Source organism: Salvelinus alpinus, chromosome 4, assembly GCF_045679555.1.
Source record: "Salvelinus alpinus chromosome 4, SLU_Salpinus.1, whole genome shotgun sequence".
Lineage (NCBI taxonomy): Eukaryota > Metazoa > Chordata > Actinopteri > Salmoniformes > Salmonidae > Salvelinus > Salvelinus alpinus.
Window position 1 is genome coordinate 24,032,682 of NC_092089.1, and position 17,558 is coordinate 24,050,239.

A 17,558-nucleotide genomic window follows, 5' to 3' on the forward strand; every position below is an offset into this window, starting at 1 on the left:
CTGCGTCATGTACCTTCCACTGGCTGCTGTTCTATTAATTCAATTCAATTCAATTCAATTGACTTTATTGACATGGCAAGTTATTATTACTTACATTGTCAAAGTATACATATCGAAAAATTTAAATAAAATATCTATGTATATATATATACACAAAATATATATATATTTATATATAAATAAATGGTGGGACTAACAGCAATAATAATAGTAGTAGTGGACATGGGATTACCATTAACAGCAACTACAACAACAATATTAATCAGAACAACAATACATTAAAGCAACAGTAGTAGACCAGTGTCAACATGACTGAGAAGACACATGACCTGGTACGAAAGACAAAACAAAACTAAGCTAAATGGGAAATATTATCAACATTACTTAGCATTTTTCACTGGCTGTCCCTCAGGCTGTGGCAGGAGGACACATATTTGGCTGCCAAAACTGCACATTTTGGCTTTTCACCCAATAAATATTTGAATTTTTCTTCATCTTTTATAGTTTCAAATTCTTTGTATTGAATTATAATTTTGGGAAAGAAATATGCTCTTAGGTCTGAGTATTTGTCACAGTGTAGTAGGAAATGCACTTCTGTCTCTACCTCTCCCCTGGAGCAGAGTGAGCACAGCCTGTCCTCTCTGGGCAGCCAGGTTTGTTTGTGACGACCGGTCTCTATAGCCAGACTGTGCTCACTGAGTCTGTACCTAGTCAATGTTTTCCTCAGTTTTCTATCAGTCACAGTGGTCAGATAGTCTGCCACCATGTACTGTCTGTTTAGAGCCAAATAGCATTGAAGTTTACTTTGATTTTTTGTGGTGTCTTTCCAATAGGTTATATATTTTTCTTTTTGTTTTGTGATGATTTGGTTGGGCCAGATTTTCTGAGGGCTGTCCCGAGGCTCTATGGGGTTGGTTTGGGTTGGTGAACTGAGCCTCAGAACCAGCTGGCTGAGGGGACTCTTCTCTGGTTTCATCTCTTGACATTGTAGAGCTGTGTGATGGAATGTTTTAGGGTCACTTGTTTTTAGATGGTTGTAAAATTTGATGGCTCTTTTTTCTATTCGAATGAGGAGGGGATATTGGCCCAATTCTGCCCTACATGCGTTATTTGGAGTTTTTCTTTGTACTTGCAATACAGTCTTGCAAAACTCTGCATGCAATACTTCAATTGGATGTTTGTCCCATTTAGTAAATTCATTATTAGAGAGTGGACCCCATACTTCACTGCCATATAGAGCAATTGGTTCTATAACTGATTGAAAAATTTTGAGCCAGATTCTAATTGGAATTTCAATTTTGATGTTCCTTTTAATGGCATAGAATGCTCTTCTTGCTTTGTCTCTCAGCTCATTCACAGCCATGTGGAAGCTACCTGTGTTGCTGATATTTAGTCCTAGATATGTGTAGTTTTTGGTGTGTTCTAATAGAACTGTGTCCAAATAGAATTTATATTTGTCATCCTTATTTCCGGACCTTTTTTGGAATATCATTATATTTGTTTTTTTTAGGTTAACGGTCAGAGCCCAAGTCTGACAGAACCTGTGAAGATGATCTAGGTGTTGCTGTAACCCCTCTTTAGTGGGAGACAGCAGCACCAGGTCATCTGCGTACAGCAGACACTTGATTTCAGTGTTGTGTAGGGTGATACCAGGTGTGTGTAGGGTGTAGGGTGATATTATCTCTCTCTGGTGTAGATCACAGCTGAGTAGAAAACAACAGAACTACATTCAAAGACCATCTGATCTGATATGACAGAGCCGGGACAGGTTTTCTCTAGTCAAAGACTTTGTAATTAGAAGGAACAGGCTTAGAACAGAGTATTTCAAGCTGTTCAGTAGTTTATTTCACCTTGTAGGTTGGTCAGAAGGCTGTGGCTGGATGTTATAGTTATTCCAGGAATGATCATTGAGGTCTCTCCCTGCCAAAGATGATGATGATGTCTCGATGATGCCTATGCCTATATAGGGCACTACTTTTGACCAGGGCCCATAAGGTTCTGGTCAAACAGTTCACTATGTAGGTAATAGGGTGCCATTTGGGACGCAGACTCAGTCTCACTGATCTCTTTTTTTTTTTTTTTTTTTTTTAAACCCCCTTTTCTCCCCAATTTCGTGGTATCCAATTGTTAGTAATTACTATCTTGTCTCATCGCTACAACTCCCATACGGGCTCGGGAGAGACGAAGGTCGAAAGCCATGCGTCCTCCGAAGCACAACCCAACCAAGCCACACTGCTTCTTAACACAGCGCACCAATGTGTCGGAGGAAACACCGTGCACCTGGCTACCTTGGTTAGCGCGCACTGCGCCCGGCCTGCCACAGGAGTCGCTTGTGAGACAAGGATAACCCTACCGGCCAAACCCTCCCTAACCCGGACGACGCTAGGCCAATTGTGCGTCGCCCCACGGACCTCCCGGTCGCGGCCGGCTGCGACAGAGCCTGGGCGCGAACCCAGAGTCTCTGGTGGCACAGCTAGCGCTGCGATGCAGTGCCCTAGACCACTGCGCCACCCGGGAGTCCACTCACTGATCTCTTTGATCAGTTCCATATGAAAGGATCCTCTGGGAAAGTACAGAATAATTACAACGTCCTGACTTGTACCTTACAGCTTACACATTCACAGCGCTGTATAATAACACACAGAGGTTGTTAGATATCAAAACAGCATTTGGTCTGTCCTAACTCTTCTGTATCAATGTGTTCCTTTGGAACCTTGTTTCTGAGTTGTCCTTCGTCCTCGTTAGCATCGAGCTAACCATATGGCATTTCTTTCTCCACAGGTATGAGCTACGGATACGCTACTTGCCAAAAGGATTCTTGAACCATTTTTCAGAAGATAAACCTACACTGAACTACTTCTACCATCAGGTGAGGAAATAAACCATAATCAGATTGAGTTAAAACTGTCAGGTGTGAACAGAAACCATATTCAGATTGAGTTGGGACCGTCAGGTGTGGACAGAAACCATATTCAGATTGAGTTGGGACCGTCAGGTGTGGACAGAAACCATATTCAGATTGAGTTGGGACCGTGAGGTGTGGACAGAAACCATATTCAGATTCTGTTGGGACCGTCAGGTGTGGACAGAAACCATATTCAAATTGAGTTGGGACTGTCAGGTGTGGACAGAAACAATAATCAGATTGAGTTGGGACTGTCAGGTGTGAACAGAAACCATATTCAGATTGAGTTGGGACCGTCAGGTGTGGACAGAAACCATAATCAGATTGAGTTAAAACTGTCAGGTGTGAACAGAAACCATATTCAGATTGAGTTGGGACCGTCAGGTGTGGACAGAAACCATATTCAGATTGAGTTGGGACCGTCAGGTGTGGACAGAAACCATAATCAGATTGAGTTAGGACCGTCAGGTGGGGACAGAAACCATATTCAGATTGAGTTGGGACCGTCAGGTGTGGACAGAAACCATATTCAGATTGAGTTGGGACCGTCAGGTGTGGACAGAAACAATATTCAGATTGAGTTGGGACTGTCAGGTGTGGACAGAAACCATAATCAGATTGAGTTAGGACCGTCAGGTGTGGACAGAAACCATATTCAGATTGAGTTGGGACTGTCAGGTGTGGACAGAAACCATATTCATATTGAGTTGGGACTGTCAGGTTTGGACAGAAACCATATTCATATTGAGTTGGGACTGTCAGGTGTGGACAGAAACCATTCAGTGTTCTTCCCTCTCTGTTTATCAGAGAAATACACTATTGTGTATTATGATTTTTTTCACAACAGGTAGAGGACAATGTGTGACAACGTCAGCTGGCTATACTTCAACTGGCTGCAGGCTATATAAACTCTGTTAAATAGCTTCTGGTGACAGTGAAACGGCCCTGCTGGGGTGGTACAGTGTGACTGAGAGTGTGTTATATAGCTGTCTGGGCTGCTGGCCAGAGGTTCTTAGAGAAGAAACCCACCAGAAAGTCCAACAGCTGAAAGCTGTGTGTGGATACAGTCTGGTAGCATCACCTGCTGGGTGATATGAACGGCAGCCCTCACCTGCTGGGTGATATGAACGGCAGCCATCCCCTGCTGGGTGTTAGGAACGGCAGCCATGCCCTGCTGGGTGTTAGGAACGGCAGCCATCCCCTGCTGGGTGTTAGGAACGGCAGCCATCCCCTGCTGGGTGTTAGGAACGGCAGCCATCCCCTGCTGGGTGTTAGGAACGGCAGCCATCCCCTGCTGGGTGTTAGGAACGGCAGCCATCCCCTGCTGGGTGTTAGGAACGGCAGCCATCCCCTGCTGGGTGTTAGGAACGGCAGCCATCCCCTGCTGGGTGTTAGGAACGGCAGCCATCCCCTGCTGGGTGTTAGGAACGGCAGCCATCCCCTGCTGGGTGTTACGAACGGCAGCCATCCCCTGCTGGGTGTTAGGAACGGCAGCCATCCCCTGCTGGGTGTTAGGAACGGCAGCCATCCCCTGCTGGGTGTTAGGAACAGCAGCCATCCCCTGCTGGGTGTTAGGAACGGCAGCCATCCCCTGCTGGGTGTTACGAACGGCAGCCATCCCCTGCTGGGTGTTACGAACGGCAGCCATCCCCTGCTGAGTGTTACGAACGGCGGCCATCCCCTGCTGGGTGATACGAATGGCGGTCATCCCCTGCTGGGTGTTAGGAACGGCGGCCATCCCCTGCTGGGTGTTAGGAACGGCAGCCATCCCCTGCTGGGTGTTAGGAACGGCAGCCATCCCCTGCTGGGTGTTACGAACGGCAGCCATCCCCTGCTGGGTGATACGAATGGCGGTCATCCCCTGCTGGGTGTTAGGAAAGGCAGCCATCCCCTGCTGGGTGTTAGGAACGGCAGCAATTCAACATAGAACCAACTAGAAATGAATAGACATTGATGGCTGATGTTCTGCCGTTCGCCACTTTAATAATGGGAATTGATGGAAATTATGTAAAAATGTACCACTAGCCACTTTAAACAATGCCACTTAATATAATGTTTACATACCCTACATTACTCATCTCATATGTATATGTATATACTGTACTCTATATCATCTACTGCATCTTGCCATCTTTATGTAATACATGTATCACTAGCCACTTTAAACTATGCCACTTTATGTTTACATACCCTACATTACTCATCTCATATGTACAGTGGGGAGAACAAGTATTTGATACACTGCCGATTTTGCAGGTTTTCCTACTTACAAAGCATGTAGAGGTCTGTCATTTTTATCATAGGTACACTTCAACTGTGAGAGACGGAATCTAAAACAAAAATCCAGAAAATCACATTGTATGATTTTTAAGTAATTAATTTGCATTTTATTGCATGACATAAGTATTTGATCCCCTACCAACCAGTAAGAATTCCGGCTCTCACAGACCTGTTAGTTTTTCTTTAAGAAGCCCTCCTGTTCTCCACTCATTACCTGTATTAACTGCACCTGTTTGAACTCGTTACCTGTATAAAAGACACCTGTCCACACACTCAATCAAACAGACTCCAACCTCTCCACAATGGCCAAGACCAGAGAGCTGTGTAAGGACATCAGGGATAAATTGTAGACCTGTACAAGGCTGGGATGGGCTACAGGACAATAGCCAAGCAGCTTGGTGAGAAGGCAACAACTGTTGGCACAATTATTAGAAAATGGAAGAAGTTCAAGATGACGGTCAATCACCCTCGGTCTGGGGCTCCATGCAAGATCTCACCTCGTGGGGCATCAATGATCATGAGGAATGTGAGGGATCAGCCCAGAACTACACGGCAGGACCTGGTCAATGACCTGAAGAGAGCTGGGACCACAGTCTCAAAGAAAACCATTAGTAACACACTACGCCGTCATGGATTAAAATCCTGCAGCGCACGCAAGGTCCCCCTGCTCAAGCCAGCGCATGTCCAGGCCCGTCTGAAGTTTGCCAATGACCATCTGGATGATCCAGAGGAGGAATGGGAGAAGGTCATGTGGTCTGATGAGACAAAAATAGAGCTTTTTGCTCTAAACTCCACTCGCCGTGTTTGGAGGAATAGAAGGATGAGTACAACCCCAAGAACACCATCCCAACCGTGAAGCATGGAGGTGGAAACATCATTCTTTGGGGATGCTTTTCTGCAAAGGGGACAGGACGACTGCACCGTATTGAAGGGAGGATGGATGGGGCCATGTATCGCGAGATCTTGACCAACAACCTCCTCCCTCAGTAAGAGCATTGAAGATGGGTCGTGGCTGGGTCTTTCAGCATGACAACGACCCGAAACACACAGCCAGGGCAACTAAGGAGTGGCTCCGTAAGAAGCATCTCAAGGTCCTGGAGTGGCCTAGCCAGTCTCCAGACCTGAACCCAATAGAAAATCTTTGGAGGGAGCCGAAAGTCCGTATTGCCCAGCGACAGCCCCGAAACCTGAAGGATCTGGAGAAGGTCTGTATGGAGGAGTGGGCCAAAATCCCTGCTGCAGTGTGTGCAAACCTGGTCAAGAACTACAGGAAACGTATGATCTCTGTAATTGCAAACTAAGGTTTCTGTACCAAATATTCAGTTCTGCTTTTCTGATGTATCAAATACTTATGTCATGCAATAAAATGCAAATTAATTAATTAAAAATCATACAATGTGATTTTCTGGATTTTTGTTTTAGATTCCTTCTCTCACAGTTGAAGTGTACCTATGATAAAAAATTACAGACCTCTACATGCTTTGTAAGTAGGAAAACCTGCAAAATTGTCAGTGTATCAAATACTTGTTCTCCCCACTGTATATACTGTACTCTATACCATCTACTGCATCTTGCCTATGCCGTTCTGTACCATCACTCATTCATATATCTTTATGTACATATTCTTTATCCCTTTACACTTGTGTGTATAAGGTAGTAGTTGTGGAATTGTTAGGTTAGATTACTTGTTGGTTATTACTGCATTGTCGGAACTAGAAGCACAAGCATTTCGCTACACTCGCATTAACATCTGCTAACCATGTGTATGTGACAAATAAAATTTGATTTGATTTGATTCTGGTCAGAGGTGATAGGACGGCCACCTGCTGCTGTTAAATACAAGCTTTGGTGTTTTCTCTCTTAGAGATCTGAGGTAGCCTCAAGTCTCGTGGCTCATTAAAGTCCATGTGAGCTGGACCCATCAGCTGCAGCTCAGTCAGATTAACTAATTAATCATATAATCATATAATATATGCCATTTAGGAGACGATTTTATCCAAAGCAACTTACGCGTGGGTGGTCCAGGGAATCGAACCCGATATCCTGGCATTGCTTTACCAGCTGAGCATCTGATGACAACCACAAGTAACTGAGGACCTCTTTCCATCTACCTATTGCTGTCTTACAGTAGATTCACAATGCTAACTACACTACCTGTCACTACTGTAGTAGTTCTCTTTGTCATGGAGAATGACTACATGTTGTCATGGAGAATGACTGTGATGATGTTTCTCAGGTCAAGAGTGACTACATGGAGAATGACTGTGATGATGTTTCTCAGGTCAAGAGTGACTACATGTTGTCATGGAGAATGACTGTGATGATGTTCCTCAGGTCAAGAGTGACTACATGTTGTCATGGAGAATGACTGTGATGATGTTTCTCAGGTCAAGAGTGACTACATGTTGTCATGGAGAATGACTGTGATGGTGTTCCTCAGGTCAAGAGTGACTACATGTTGTCATGGAGAATGACTGTGATGATGTTTCTCAGGTCAAGAGTGACTACATGGAGAATGACTGTGATGATATTTCTCAGGTCAAGAGTGACTATATGTTGTCATGGAGAATGACTGTGATGATGTCCCTCAGGTCAAGAGTGACTACATGTTGTCATGGAGAATGACTGTGATGATGTTTCTCAGGTCAAGAGTGACTACATGTTGTCATGGAGAATGACTGTGATGATGTTTCTCAGGTCAAGAGTGACTACATGGAGAATGGCTGTGATGATGTTTCTCAGGTCAAGAGTGACTACATGTTGTCATGGAGAATGACTGTGATGATGTTCCTCAGGTCAAGAGTGACAACATGTTGTCATGGAGAATGACTGTGATGATGTTTCTCAGGTCAAGAGTCACTACATGTTGTCATGGAGAATGACTGTGATGATGTTTCTCAGGTCAAGAGTGACTACATGTTGTCATGGAGAATGACTGTGATGATGTTTCTCAGGTCAAGAGTGACTACATGTTGTCATGGAGAATGACTGTGATGATGTTTCTCAGGTCAAGAGTGACTACATGTTGGAGGTAGCTGATCGAGTCGACCAAGACATTGCACTTAAATTGGGCTGCCTTGAAATCAGGTGAGTTCTATTTCAAATACTTGATATTTGATATCTTATAAACATTGAATTCATGTACTCGTCCAATATTCCATAATTCGATATACATTTTGACTACTCACAATTTGTTTATTATCTTTTGTTTTCTGTTACAGGAGATTTTTTAGGGAAATGCGAGGAAATGCCCTGGATAAGAAATCAAATTATGAATTATTAGAGTAAGTGATTATTTTACTTAAAGGCCCAGTGCAGTCAAAAACTAGATATTACTTGTGTTTTATATATATTTCCACACTTTGAGGTTGGAATAATACTGTGAAGTTGTGAAAATGATGATAATGCCCTTTTAGTGTAAGAGCTGTTTGAAAAGACTGCCTGCAATTTCAGCCTGTTTTGGTGAGATGGAGTTTTGGCCTGCCTGCTGACATCACCAGGCGGTAAATTAGTTAATAGACCAATAAGAAAGAGAGTTCCAAACCTCTCTGCCCATAACTGCTTGTTTTCAGTTTCCCCCTCCCCACTCAGACCACTCCCCGTCCCCACTCAGACCACTCCCCCTCCCCACTCAGACCACTCCCCCTCCCCACTCAGACCACTCCCCGTCCCCACTCAGACCACTCCCCGTCCCCACTCAGACCACTCCCCCTCCCCACTCAGACCACTCCCCCTCCCCACTCAGACCACTCCCCCTCCCCACTCAGACCACTCCCCCTCCCCACTCAGACCACTCCCCCTCCCCACTCAGACCACTCCCCCTCCCCACTCAGACCACTCCCCGTCCCCACTCAGACCACTCCCCGTCCCCACTCAGACCACTCCCCGTCCCCACTCAGACCACTCCCCGTCCCCACTCAGACCACTCCCCCTCCCCACTCAGACCACTCCCCCTCCCCACTCAGACCACTCCCCGTCCCCACTCAGACCACTCCCCGTCCCCACTCAGACCACTCCCCCTCCCCACTCAGACCACTCCCCCTCCCCACTCAGACCACTCCCCCTCCCCACTCAGACCACTCCAAGACAGTCCTAGCAAAATTCTTGCCTGAGAAATTGCTATTTGCTAAGAAGCAATTTTTGTTTATTTTTTGACAATTTTAGTTGAAACAATTCCAGTACTTAATTGTTACATAGAAATTATTTATATTGAGATTTTAAAAAATGGCTGCATTGGACTTTTAAAATGATGTATTTCTGTATTAACAACATACACGTCATTATCTTAACACTATCTATGAACAGAGATCCTACATTTCACCTCTATGAGCCTGTGCTGTGCTGAGCCTTTGACCGTGTGTGTCCTCTCCTGGTTAGACGTATGTAGGCCAGTGTAAATTGACTGCCTTCCTCGTGAACCTCTCACTCTGGACACTTTGCAAATGGCACCCTATTCCCTATATCTCTGGTCAAAAGTAGTGCAGTATGTAGGGAATCGGATGCCATTTGGGACGTAGTCTCTGTTGAAATGTGTCTGATCTATTTATAGTGTTAGAATAATTTATCCTCATTCTCATCACCTTCTACAGCGTCATTATAATGTCCCCACACCCCAGTGATGGCACTGTGATAGTGTGAACAGGACCCCCACTATTTTATAGCCCTTTCAATTCAATTCAAAGGGCTTTATTGGCATGTGAAACATATGTTTACATTGCCAAAGCCTTTCACACTCTGGGAGGGTGGCTGCCCGATAATGTCTGTCAGTTTAACCAAGGATGTGTCTAAAATCGCACCCTATTCCCTTTATAGGGTCCTGGTGACCTGTATACTAAGGCATTTGAAAATTCTATGTAGCAATATAGAGTGGGAAAGTAGCCTCACATTTGGACAATTAATAGATACTGCAGTAAATAAAACCGATTTAAAACATCTCTCTCGTACAGGACCGGAGTCTACACAGACCGGTGCGCCATAGCCAATCAGAGCTACAGTAGGCCTTTATGTAAACAAGCCATTTGCCACACGGGCCTGCCATCATTCACTTTGAACTGGACTGTGTGTTTACAGGCAGTAGGCCCTGCCATCATTCACTATGAACTGGACTGTGTGTTTACAGGCAGTAGGCCCTGCCATCATTCACTTTGAACTGGACTGTGTGTTTACAGGCAGTAGGCCCTGCCATCATTCACTATGAACTGGACTGTGTGTTTACAGGCAGTAGGCCCTGCCATCATTCACTGTGAACTGGACTGTGTGTTTACAGGCAGTAGGCCCTGCCATCATTCACTTTGAACTGGACTGTGTGTTTACAGGCAGTAGGCCCCGCCATCATTCACTATGAACTGGACTGTGTGTTTACAGGCAGTAGGCCCCGCCATCATTCACTATGAACTGGACTGTGTGTTTACAGGCAGTAGGCCCTGCCATCATTCACTATGAACTGGACTGTGTGTTTACAGGCAGTAGGCCCTGCCATCATTCACTATGAACTGGACTGTGTGTTTACAGGCAGTAGGCCCTGCCATCATTCACTATGAACTGGACTGTGTGTTTACAGGCAGTTGCAACAGCGCGACTTCAGATCATTAGAACGCATTCGCCAAAAGCCACAAAATATCAAATCAAATGTATTTATATAGCCCTTCTTACATCAGCTGATATATCAAAGTGCTGTACAGAAACCCAGCCTAAAACCCCAAACAGCAAGCAATGCACGTGTAGAAACACCTGAATGTATTTCTTAAAATACCACGGGAGTCCTCATACATTTGGAAACGTTACAGTCCTATTGATCAAACAACCATGAAACGGCAGGCTCTCTCTCCCTCAGTTGTTTATGCACATCAACAACAACAAGATCAACAACTAATGCTAGCCAGAGCAATATGTGCTAAAATCTAACGAAGGAACATTAGATAAACCCTCTCAAACTTGTTCAGCTAGTTGGCCGTCAAAATTGCACTGATAAACAGTGGGGAAGCCTACTCGTCCTTCTTAAGCTTGCTTGCCAATCCATGCTTGTCCCAACCAAGCACCAAAGCTAACTGGCTAAAGTTGGCTAGCTTGCTAGCTAGCTACTTAGAGACACAAATGAGAGAACACCTCACTCTGACCGTTTTACTCGCCCTAGCAGAGTTGGTTAGGCTGTTTAGAGCGTTTCTGACTAACTATTTGTTTTTTTGCCTATGTTTACTGACACCGGTCATATTCAGCAGGTGTTGCGCGTTAGTTAATTAATCAGTTATTCTGCGCTCTGGCACACTCAAACGAGAGTGTTCTGAAATCGGTGTAGCTAGATAGATAGCCAGAGTGAATTTGTGAACATGAGATATGTTAGCTAACTGGATAACAGTCATTCAAGTTCTAGTTAGCTAAATAAATAACTGTGTATAACCACTAAAAAAACGATATGAGGGGAAAAAGTCAGTGCATCCCGAATGGAAGCAGCAAACAATGTACCAGGCCAGCTGTGATTTACAACCTGATAGCAATATTTTCTGAAATGTATTGGTGAATTATATTAATCTTGCATTGAACTGCATTAATCTATTCTGCAAACAATGCCTTAGTGTATGCCATTGAAATTAATTTTGTAGTATAAACTGGGAATTTGATGATGTTGAGTGATATTATGATTGTCTGTTTGTTTCATATCTGCAAGCAGTTAAAACGCTATCAGTTCCAATTTAACTGAGCAGCTTCACACTGTCACCACTGGTTACGACAGAATCCGGGCTCTGGCTTATTCACAACAAATAGATGCAATCTGAAGATTTGACCTACCAGCCACAGCGTGTAGGCTATAGCTACTGTACGTCCCAAGTGGCACACTGTTCCTTACACAGTGTGCTACTTTTGTCTCACTATGTAATGCACTATAGGGAATACTGTGCCATTGGGGACGCAGCCTATATCAGGAGCTAGAGTTTTATGTTCCTCATTGGAGCACGGTGGTGGAGGCGAAAGGCCGTTGGTGACTTTATGTTCCCGAAGCAAATGATTTGTTTGTTCTGGACATATTTGCGTTAGTATGTATTTTCTGACTGTGTGTTGCAGAGCCAGAACAACACCACTCCACCACACTGGGATATTAGTCAGCCAAACTGCCTGGGTGAATGGTGATGTTATATATCTAGACCAGACTGTGTACCTGGCCTATACAGAGAGGGACCGCTGGCTGGCTCTTAACCAACTGATAGGGCTATGGAGGGGTGGTGAGTGTGTGGCGTTGACTACACAGTAGCTAGCTATGGAAATGGCCTCAGTCCTGTTGCCATCTACCAGCTGACAGGTGCTCTATCTGGAGCCAACTGAAAACAGAGTGGTGCTTTAAGAGGGAATTATGCTGTTTTAAAGACAATCTCTTTTTAAATAACAATTTTTTTTAGAAGTAGTGTTTTCACATGCCAGGCTTGATACAGAGTCAGTGACAATGAAAATGTCAACAAAAAAATATTGATTTGATATAAATTAAAAAATCACTACTCTGGTTATAGTTTAATTCAATTTCCCCTACTGCTGACCTCGTTTTGGTGAAATGAGCACACATTCTTGTTGATCAATGCTGTAATGCAGTACTCTTTCTGCTCTGTCCTCTGCAGAAAAGATGTGGGTTTACCAAGATTCTTCCCCAAGAGTTTGCTGGACTCTGTGAAGGTAAGAAACCTTCATTGCTCTCTTTCCCCATCCTGGGGGTTCTAACATAGGCCTCTGCAAACAGGGAGATGCCATTGTTCAGATTGAATCAGTGTCATCACCTGGCTGGCTGGTTGCTCCTCATAGTCTTACCCCAGAGAATAGGTGTCCCAGTTCTGCACAAACCTCACAGTCCTGATGGAAACTGTTCCGGTGGAATGGTCAGGCTCTCTCTTCATCCTTCATCCTCTCTGTTTCTGTCTGCCCTTACAGGCCTCCAGACTGTGACCATTTACTCACATTTTGCGACCCTTTGACTTAGCTGTACGAGTTAAATGTATTACTAGTCACACTGGTGCGATCTGCACATTCTACCTGGTCACCTCAATCAAAAAGTATTTTGATTTTGGGCAAATAAAACCGTGAATTTGTCAAACAGTAAAGTGCATTATCCTCATGACTCCTATAATAAAAGTGTTGTCCCTGCCACTGTGCCCGGCTGCTGGCATGAGCAAGCCTCTCACTCTCTCTCCCCCCTTGTGCACTGCCAATAATGCCCGCCTCTCCCTCCCACGGATGCTTGCTTCCAGCACACCAAACCCCAACCCCTGTCACTCAAGCAGGCAGCACAGTTCTTCAAAAGAGAGTGTAAATAAAAAGGCCTAGAAACTGCTTCTTCATTAGAAATCCCAGATCACACTTGTAGGTGATGTCGTGGCGACATTATCTAGCTTAGCTCATGTGCAGAAACATGTCATCGGGTCTAATGGTCGTGTCGTGCCGATCTTCGCATGTGCAGGTCATCAAATCAAAGGCAATTCTTCGATATACAGTTGTTTTTTATGAAAATGAAAACATATCAGTTTGTCAAATTAGGTTTTGCCTTTAGATTTCGAGAAAACCCCAAACTGTGATGTTGGGCTTCTGGGTTTAGAAACTCTGTGGTTCCTCGCTGTTTACATTCTCTCAGCATGCAGTCACTGCATGCACTCAACAGATTCTTCCAAAACAAGAAGGAATCCAGCTTTCCACGTTGCTTCTTGATATGAATCCATGTGTTTTCTGTTCTGTACTATTTGTTTGTGTGTCTTGCTGTCTGCAAAGCGCTAGTCAGTTGGTCTTAGGAAGCTGGCATATGCCTAAATGAATGCTAATCGCTAACTAGCTAAAAGCCATTTAGCTAATGTACTGAGCTAGGGCAGAGCAAACAGGATCTCTAATACAGATTGCTACTAGCCAGCAGTGGTGGTGCTGTAAGTCAGGGTGTTTGTCCAACGGTATGAATTAGAGAGCCTGTATTCTTTATATCTTTGTCTAAATATAACATCATATATCAAATGTAGTTGGGGTATCCTGGGAAATACTGACCAACACTTTGGTTCCAGTGGCGGTCGGTTTCGTTTCAGATAAGGGAGGACGATTATTTTTTTTATATGCATGGCCTTATGTCTGTTACAGTATGTTGGATGACTGACATTCATATTCCATTCAACCAGCTCAATGTAACATTGCTAGGTTTAGGTTACTTACTACATGGGTACTATCAACCTATCCTATGAATGAAGGTGGTAATTTCCTTTTATGCCCTCAGGACATGCGTCGGTATTACCCTAACGACCATCAGGTCCTAATGGTACTCAGGGCTCTATTGTCCCTCCATTAGGTCCTAATGGTACTCAGGGCTCTATTGTCCCTCCATCAGGTCCTAATGGCCTGGTACTCAGGGCTCTATTGTCCCTCCATCAGGTCCTAATGGCCTGGTACTCAGGGCTCTATTTACATTTACATTTACATTTAAGTCATTTAGCAGACGCTCTTATCCAGAGCGACTTACAAGTTGGTGCATTCACCTTATGATATCCAGTGGAACAACCACTTTACAATAGTGCATCTAACTCTTTTATGGGGGGGGGTTAGAAGGTTTACTTTATCCTATCCTAGGTATTCCTTAAAGAGGTGGGGTTTCAGGTGTTTCCGGAAGGTGGTGATTGACTCCGCTGACCTGGCGTCGTGGGGGAGTTTGTTCCACCATTGGGGTGCCAGAGCAGCGAACAGTTTTGACTGGGCTGAGCGGGAGCTGTACTTCCTCAGAGGTAGGGAGGCGAGCAGGCCAGAGGTGGATGCAAATGTAAATGTGGATGAACGCAGTGCCCTTGTTTGGGTGTAGGGCCTGATCAGAGCCTGAAGGTACGGAGGTGCCGTTCCCCTCACAGCTCCGTAGGCAAGCACCATGGTCTTGTAGCGGATGCGAGCTTCAACTGGAAGCCAGTGGAGAGAGCGGAGGAGCGGGGTGACGTAAGAGAACTTGGGAAGGTTGAACACCAGACGGGCTGCGGCGTTCTGGATGAGTTGTAGGGGTTTAATGGCACAGGCAGGGAGCCCAGCCAACAGCGAGTTGCAGTAATCCAGACGGGAGATGACAAGTGCCTGGATTAGGACCTGCGCCGCTTCCTGTGTGAGGCAGGGTCGTACTCTGCGAATGTTGTAGAGCATGAACCTACAGGAACGGGTCACCGCCAGGAACGGGTCACCGCCAGGAACGGGTCACCGCCTATTGTCCCCCCATCAGGTTCTAATGGCCTGGTACTCAGGGCTCTATTATCCCCCCATCAGGTCCTAATGGCCTGGTACTCAGGGCACTATTATCCCTCCATTAGGTCCTAATGGCCTGGTACTCAGGGCTCTACTGTCCCTCTAACCACTCTGACATCAATGCAAATGAAATAATCACATCAAACACTGATCATCAAACACTGATCATCATGATCATCAATTTGAAGAAAGAAGTGCAAAAGCAGGTTGAAACTGAGTGTAAACATGGTCCTTGTGGATGTTATTTCATAGCCTAATGCAACGAAATGTACAATGCTTTTTAAGGTGATGATTAATTCAGAACACCCATATGCTTATTAGAGCTTATGCATATGCATAGATATTATGCATATGTATAATCTGAATCTGAGGTTTATGAGCCCAAACCTGAAGGAAAAAAATGGTGCTGTTATACAATACATAGCCTACCGTATATTACACATGGCAGAAAAACATCAAACAAACTGATTTAAGATCTTTGGTATATTAATGAGCTAGCCTATAGTGTGGACTGTATCATTATGCATACTGTATGTACTGGTTACCTTATGCTACGCTCCACCATTTCTATCCATGAGTCTGGGAGAGAACGTATAGTCCCTAAGTGATGCTGTTGGTTCACTGATTGTGCAGGGCGGCTTACAATTAGTTTACGATTATAGTGAATTTTTGTATGATTTGGAATAGCCTAATAATAGTGATTTTATTTGTGTTTTTTCATAATTAATGGGGTGACACATTACCTTTAGCTATACAGAATATCTCACCACCGTGCGTTTCCATCTCCTCCTCTCTCTCCTTCATTCCTTTCTCAAGCGTGCAGCGGGGCTGTCAACAATTTAGTGAAATATGTTTCGTTGTGAAAACATGTTACTATCGATGTTCCTGAAGAGTTTTCACTAGGTTTCCAAATGTAAGCACTGGGTAACTGCAGGAACAGGGTTCAAGAGACCATGGCATACAGAGTTTGGGCAGAATATCACATGAAGCACAGCTCTGCTATAAAACTCAGTGGGTTTTCCGGCATCATTGAAAGACTGACCGTCGCGAGTGCGCGGCTTCCATTCACTATTGGAGTGCATACGGATTACATGTATTTTTCCCCTGTTCCTGTTCCTGCACATTTGATAATGGGACATTCTAAATCTAAACTAATTTGACATCTCAGTAAAGACAAGATTCAATTGAGAATAGACTGCTGGGTGAAAATATGATGACTTGATGAGAACAGCCTGAGGTAAGGAATGGAGCACAAGCTTTATTTTTTTGACTTTCTCAGATCATCAATAGCCTATATTAGATACATGCAGCCAATATATGTTTTGATTTCTAAGACATTCTAGTTTTGTATCATTCATGACTAAAGTTGCCAAGTAACTCTAAATCTAGTGTATAGGACCTTTTACACTCAACATAGCCACTTCATATACACACTTGCTCCAGAATGGGAAAAATATCCTTTCTATTTTATTCAGCTAAGTTCAATTCTATTCTTCTAACTATTAAATCATATATAAAATAATGGCATGGGACTTATAAGCATATCTTGTCAGCTAAATGATCAAGCCTACAGTCTATGGCATGGAGCATAGCCAGATAACATACAGTAGACCAACTCATATTCTGTTCTTCTGAAATATTTTTTACTCAGATCATAATGTTTCTTTAGACCTGACTAAAATAAATAATGGATTTATTGTGATGGTGTATAATAAATAGATTTATTAGACTTTTTAAATTCGGATGTTCTGAAGGCACACATCAACTTGTTTATGTTAATGAACTGTCAACTACCGTGAGACCGGCAGTCTTTTGCATGACAATAACCGTCTGACAAAATTTCATGACCGCCACAGCCCTAGGAAAGACAAAATATTTAAGTGCCTTTGAACGTGGTATGATAAACCAATGCGCCGGGCACCTATTTTGTAAAGAACTGCAAAGCTGCTGGGTTTTTCACGCTCAACAGTTTCCCGTGTGTATCAAGAATGGTCCACCACTCAAAGGACATCCAGCCGTTTTGATAAATATACTGTATCTCTACCTGAAAATACATGATCGAAGTGATTGATCATTGGTGTTCAGCAGTCATAAAAGTTTGCCTTATTTACTTTGAAGAACTAGTAAAATAGTGATTTTGTCA

The 17,558-nt window shown here is 44.0% G+C and overlaps 1 protein-coding gene across 10 annotated transcripts in view; it reads left to right on the top strand.

The window, feature by feature from the left end:
• The window catches only part of ptk2ab (protein tyrosine kinase 2ab), a 159,553-nt gene that overhangs the window by 68,549 nt on the left and 73,446 nt on the right, over nucleotides 1-17,558 (top strand). For all 10 annotated transcript variants that reach the window (XR_011674542.1, XR_011674543.1, XR_011674541.1 and 7 more), the window contains 4 exons: nucleotides 2,782-2,869; nucleotides 8,193-8,272; nucleotides 8,407-8,469; nucleotides 12,790-12,844. Coding sequence is in view for 7 of the 10 variants with exons in the window: in XM_071396157.1 (XP_071252258.1) it covers nucleotides 2,782-2,869; nucleotides 8,193-8,272; nucleotides 8,407-8,469; nucleotides 12,790-12,844 (286 nt within the window). In the remaining 3 variants the exon portion in view is untranslated. The remainder of the gene's footprint in view (nucleotides 1-2,781; nucleotides 2,870-8,192; nucleotides 8,273-8,406; nucleotides 8,470-12,789; nucleotides 12,845-17,558) is intronic.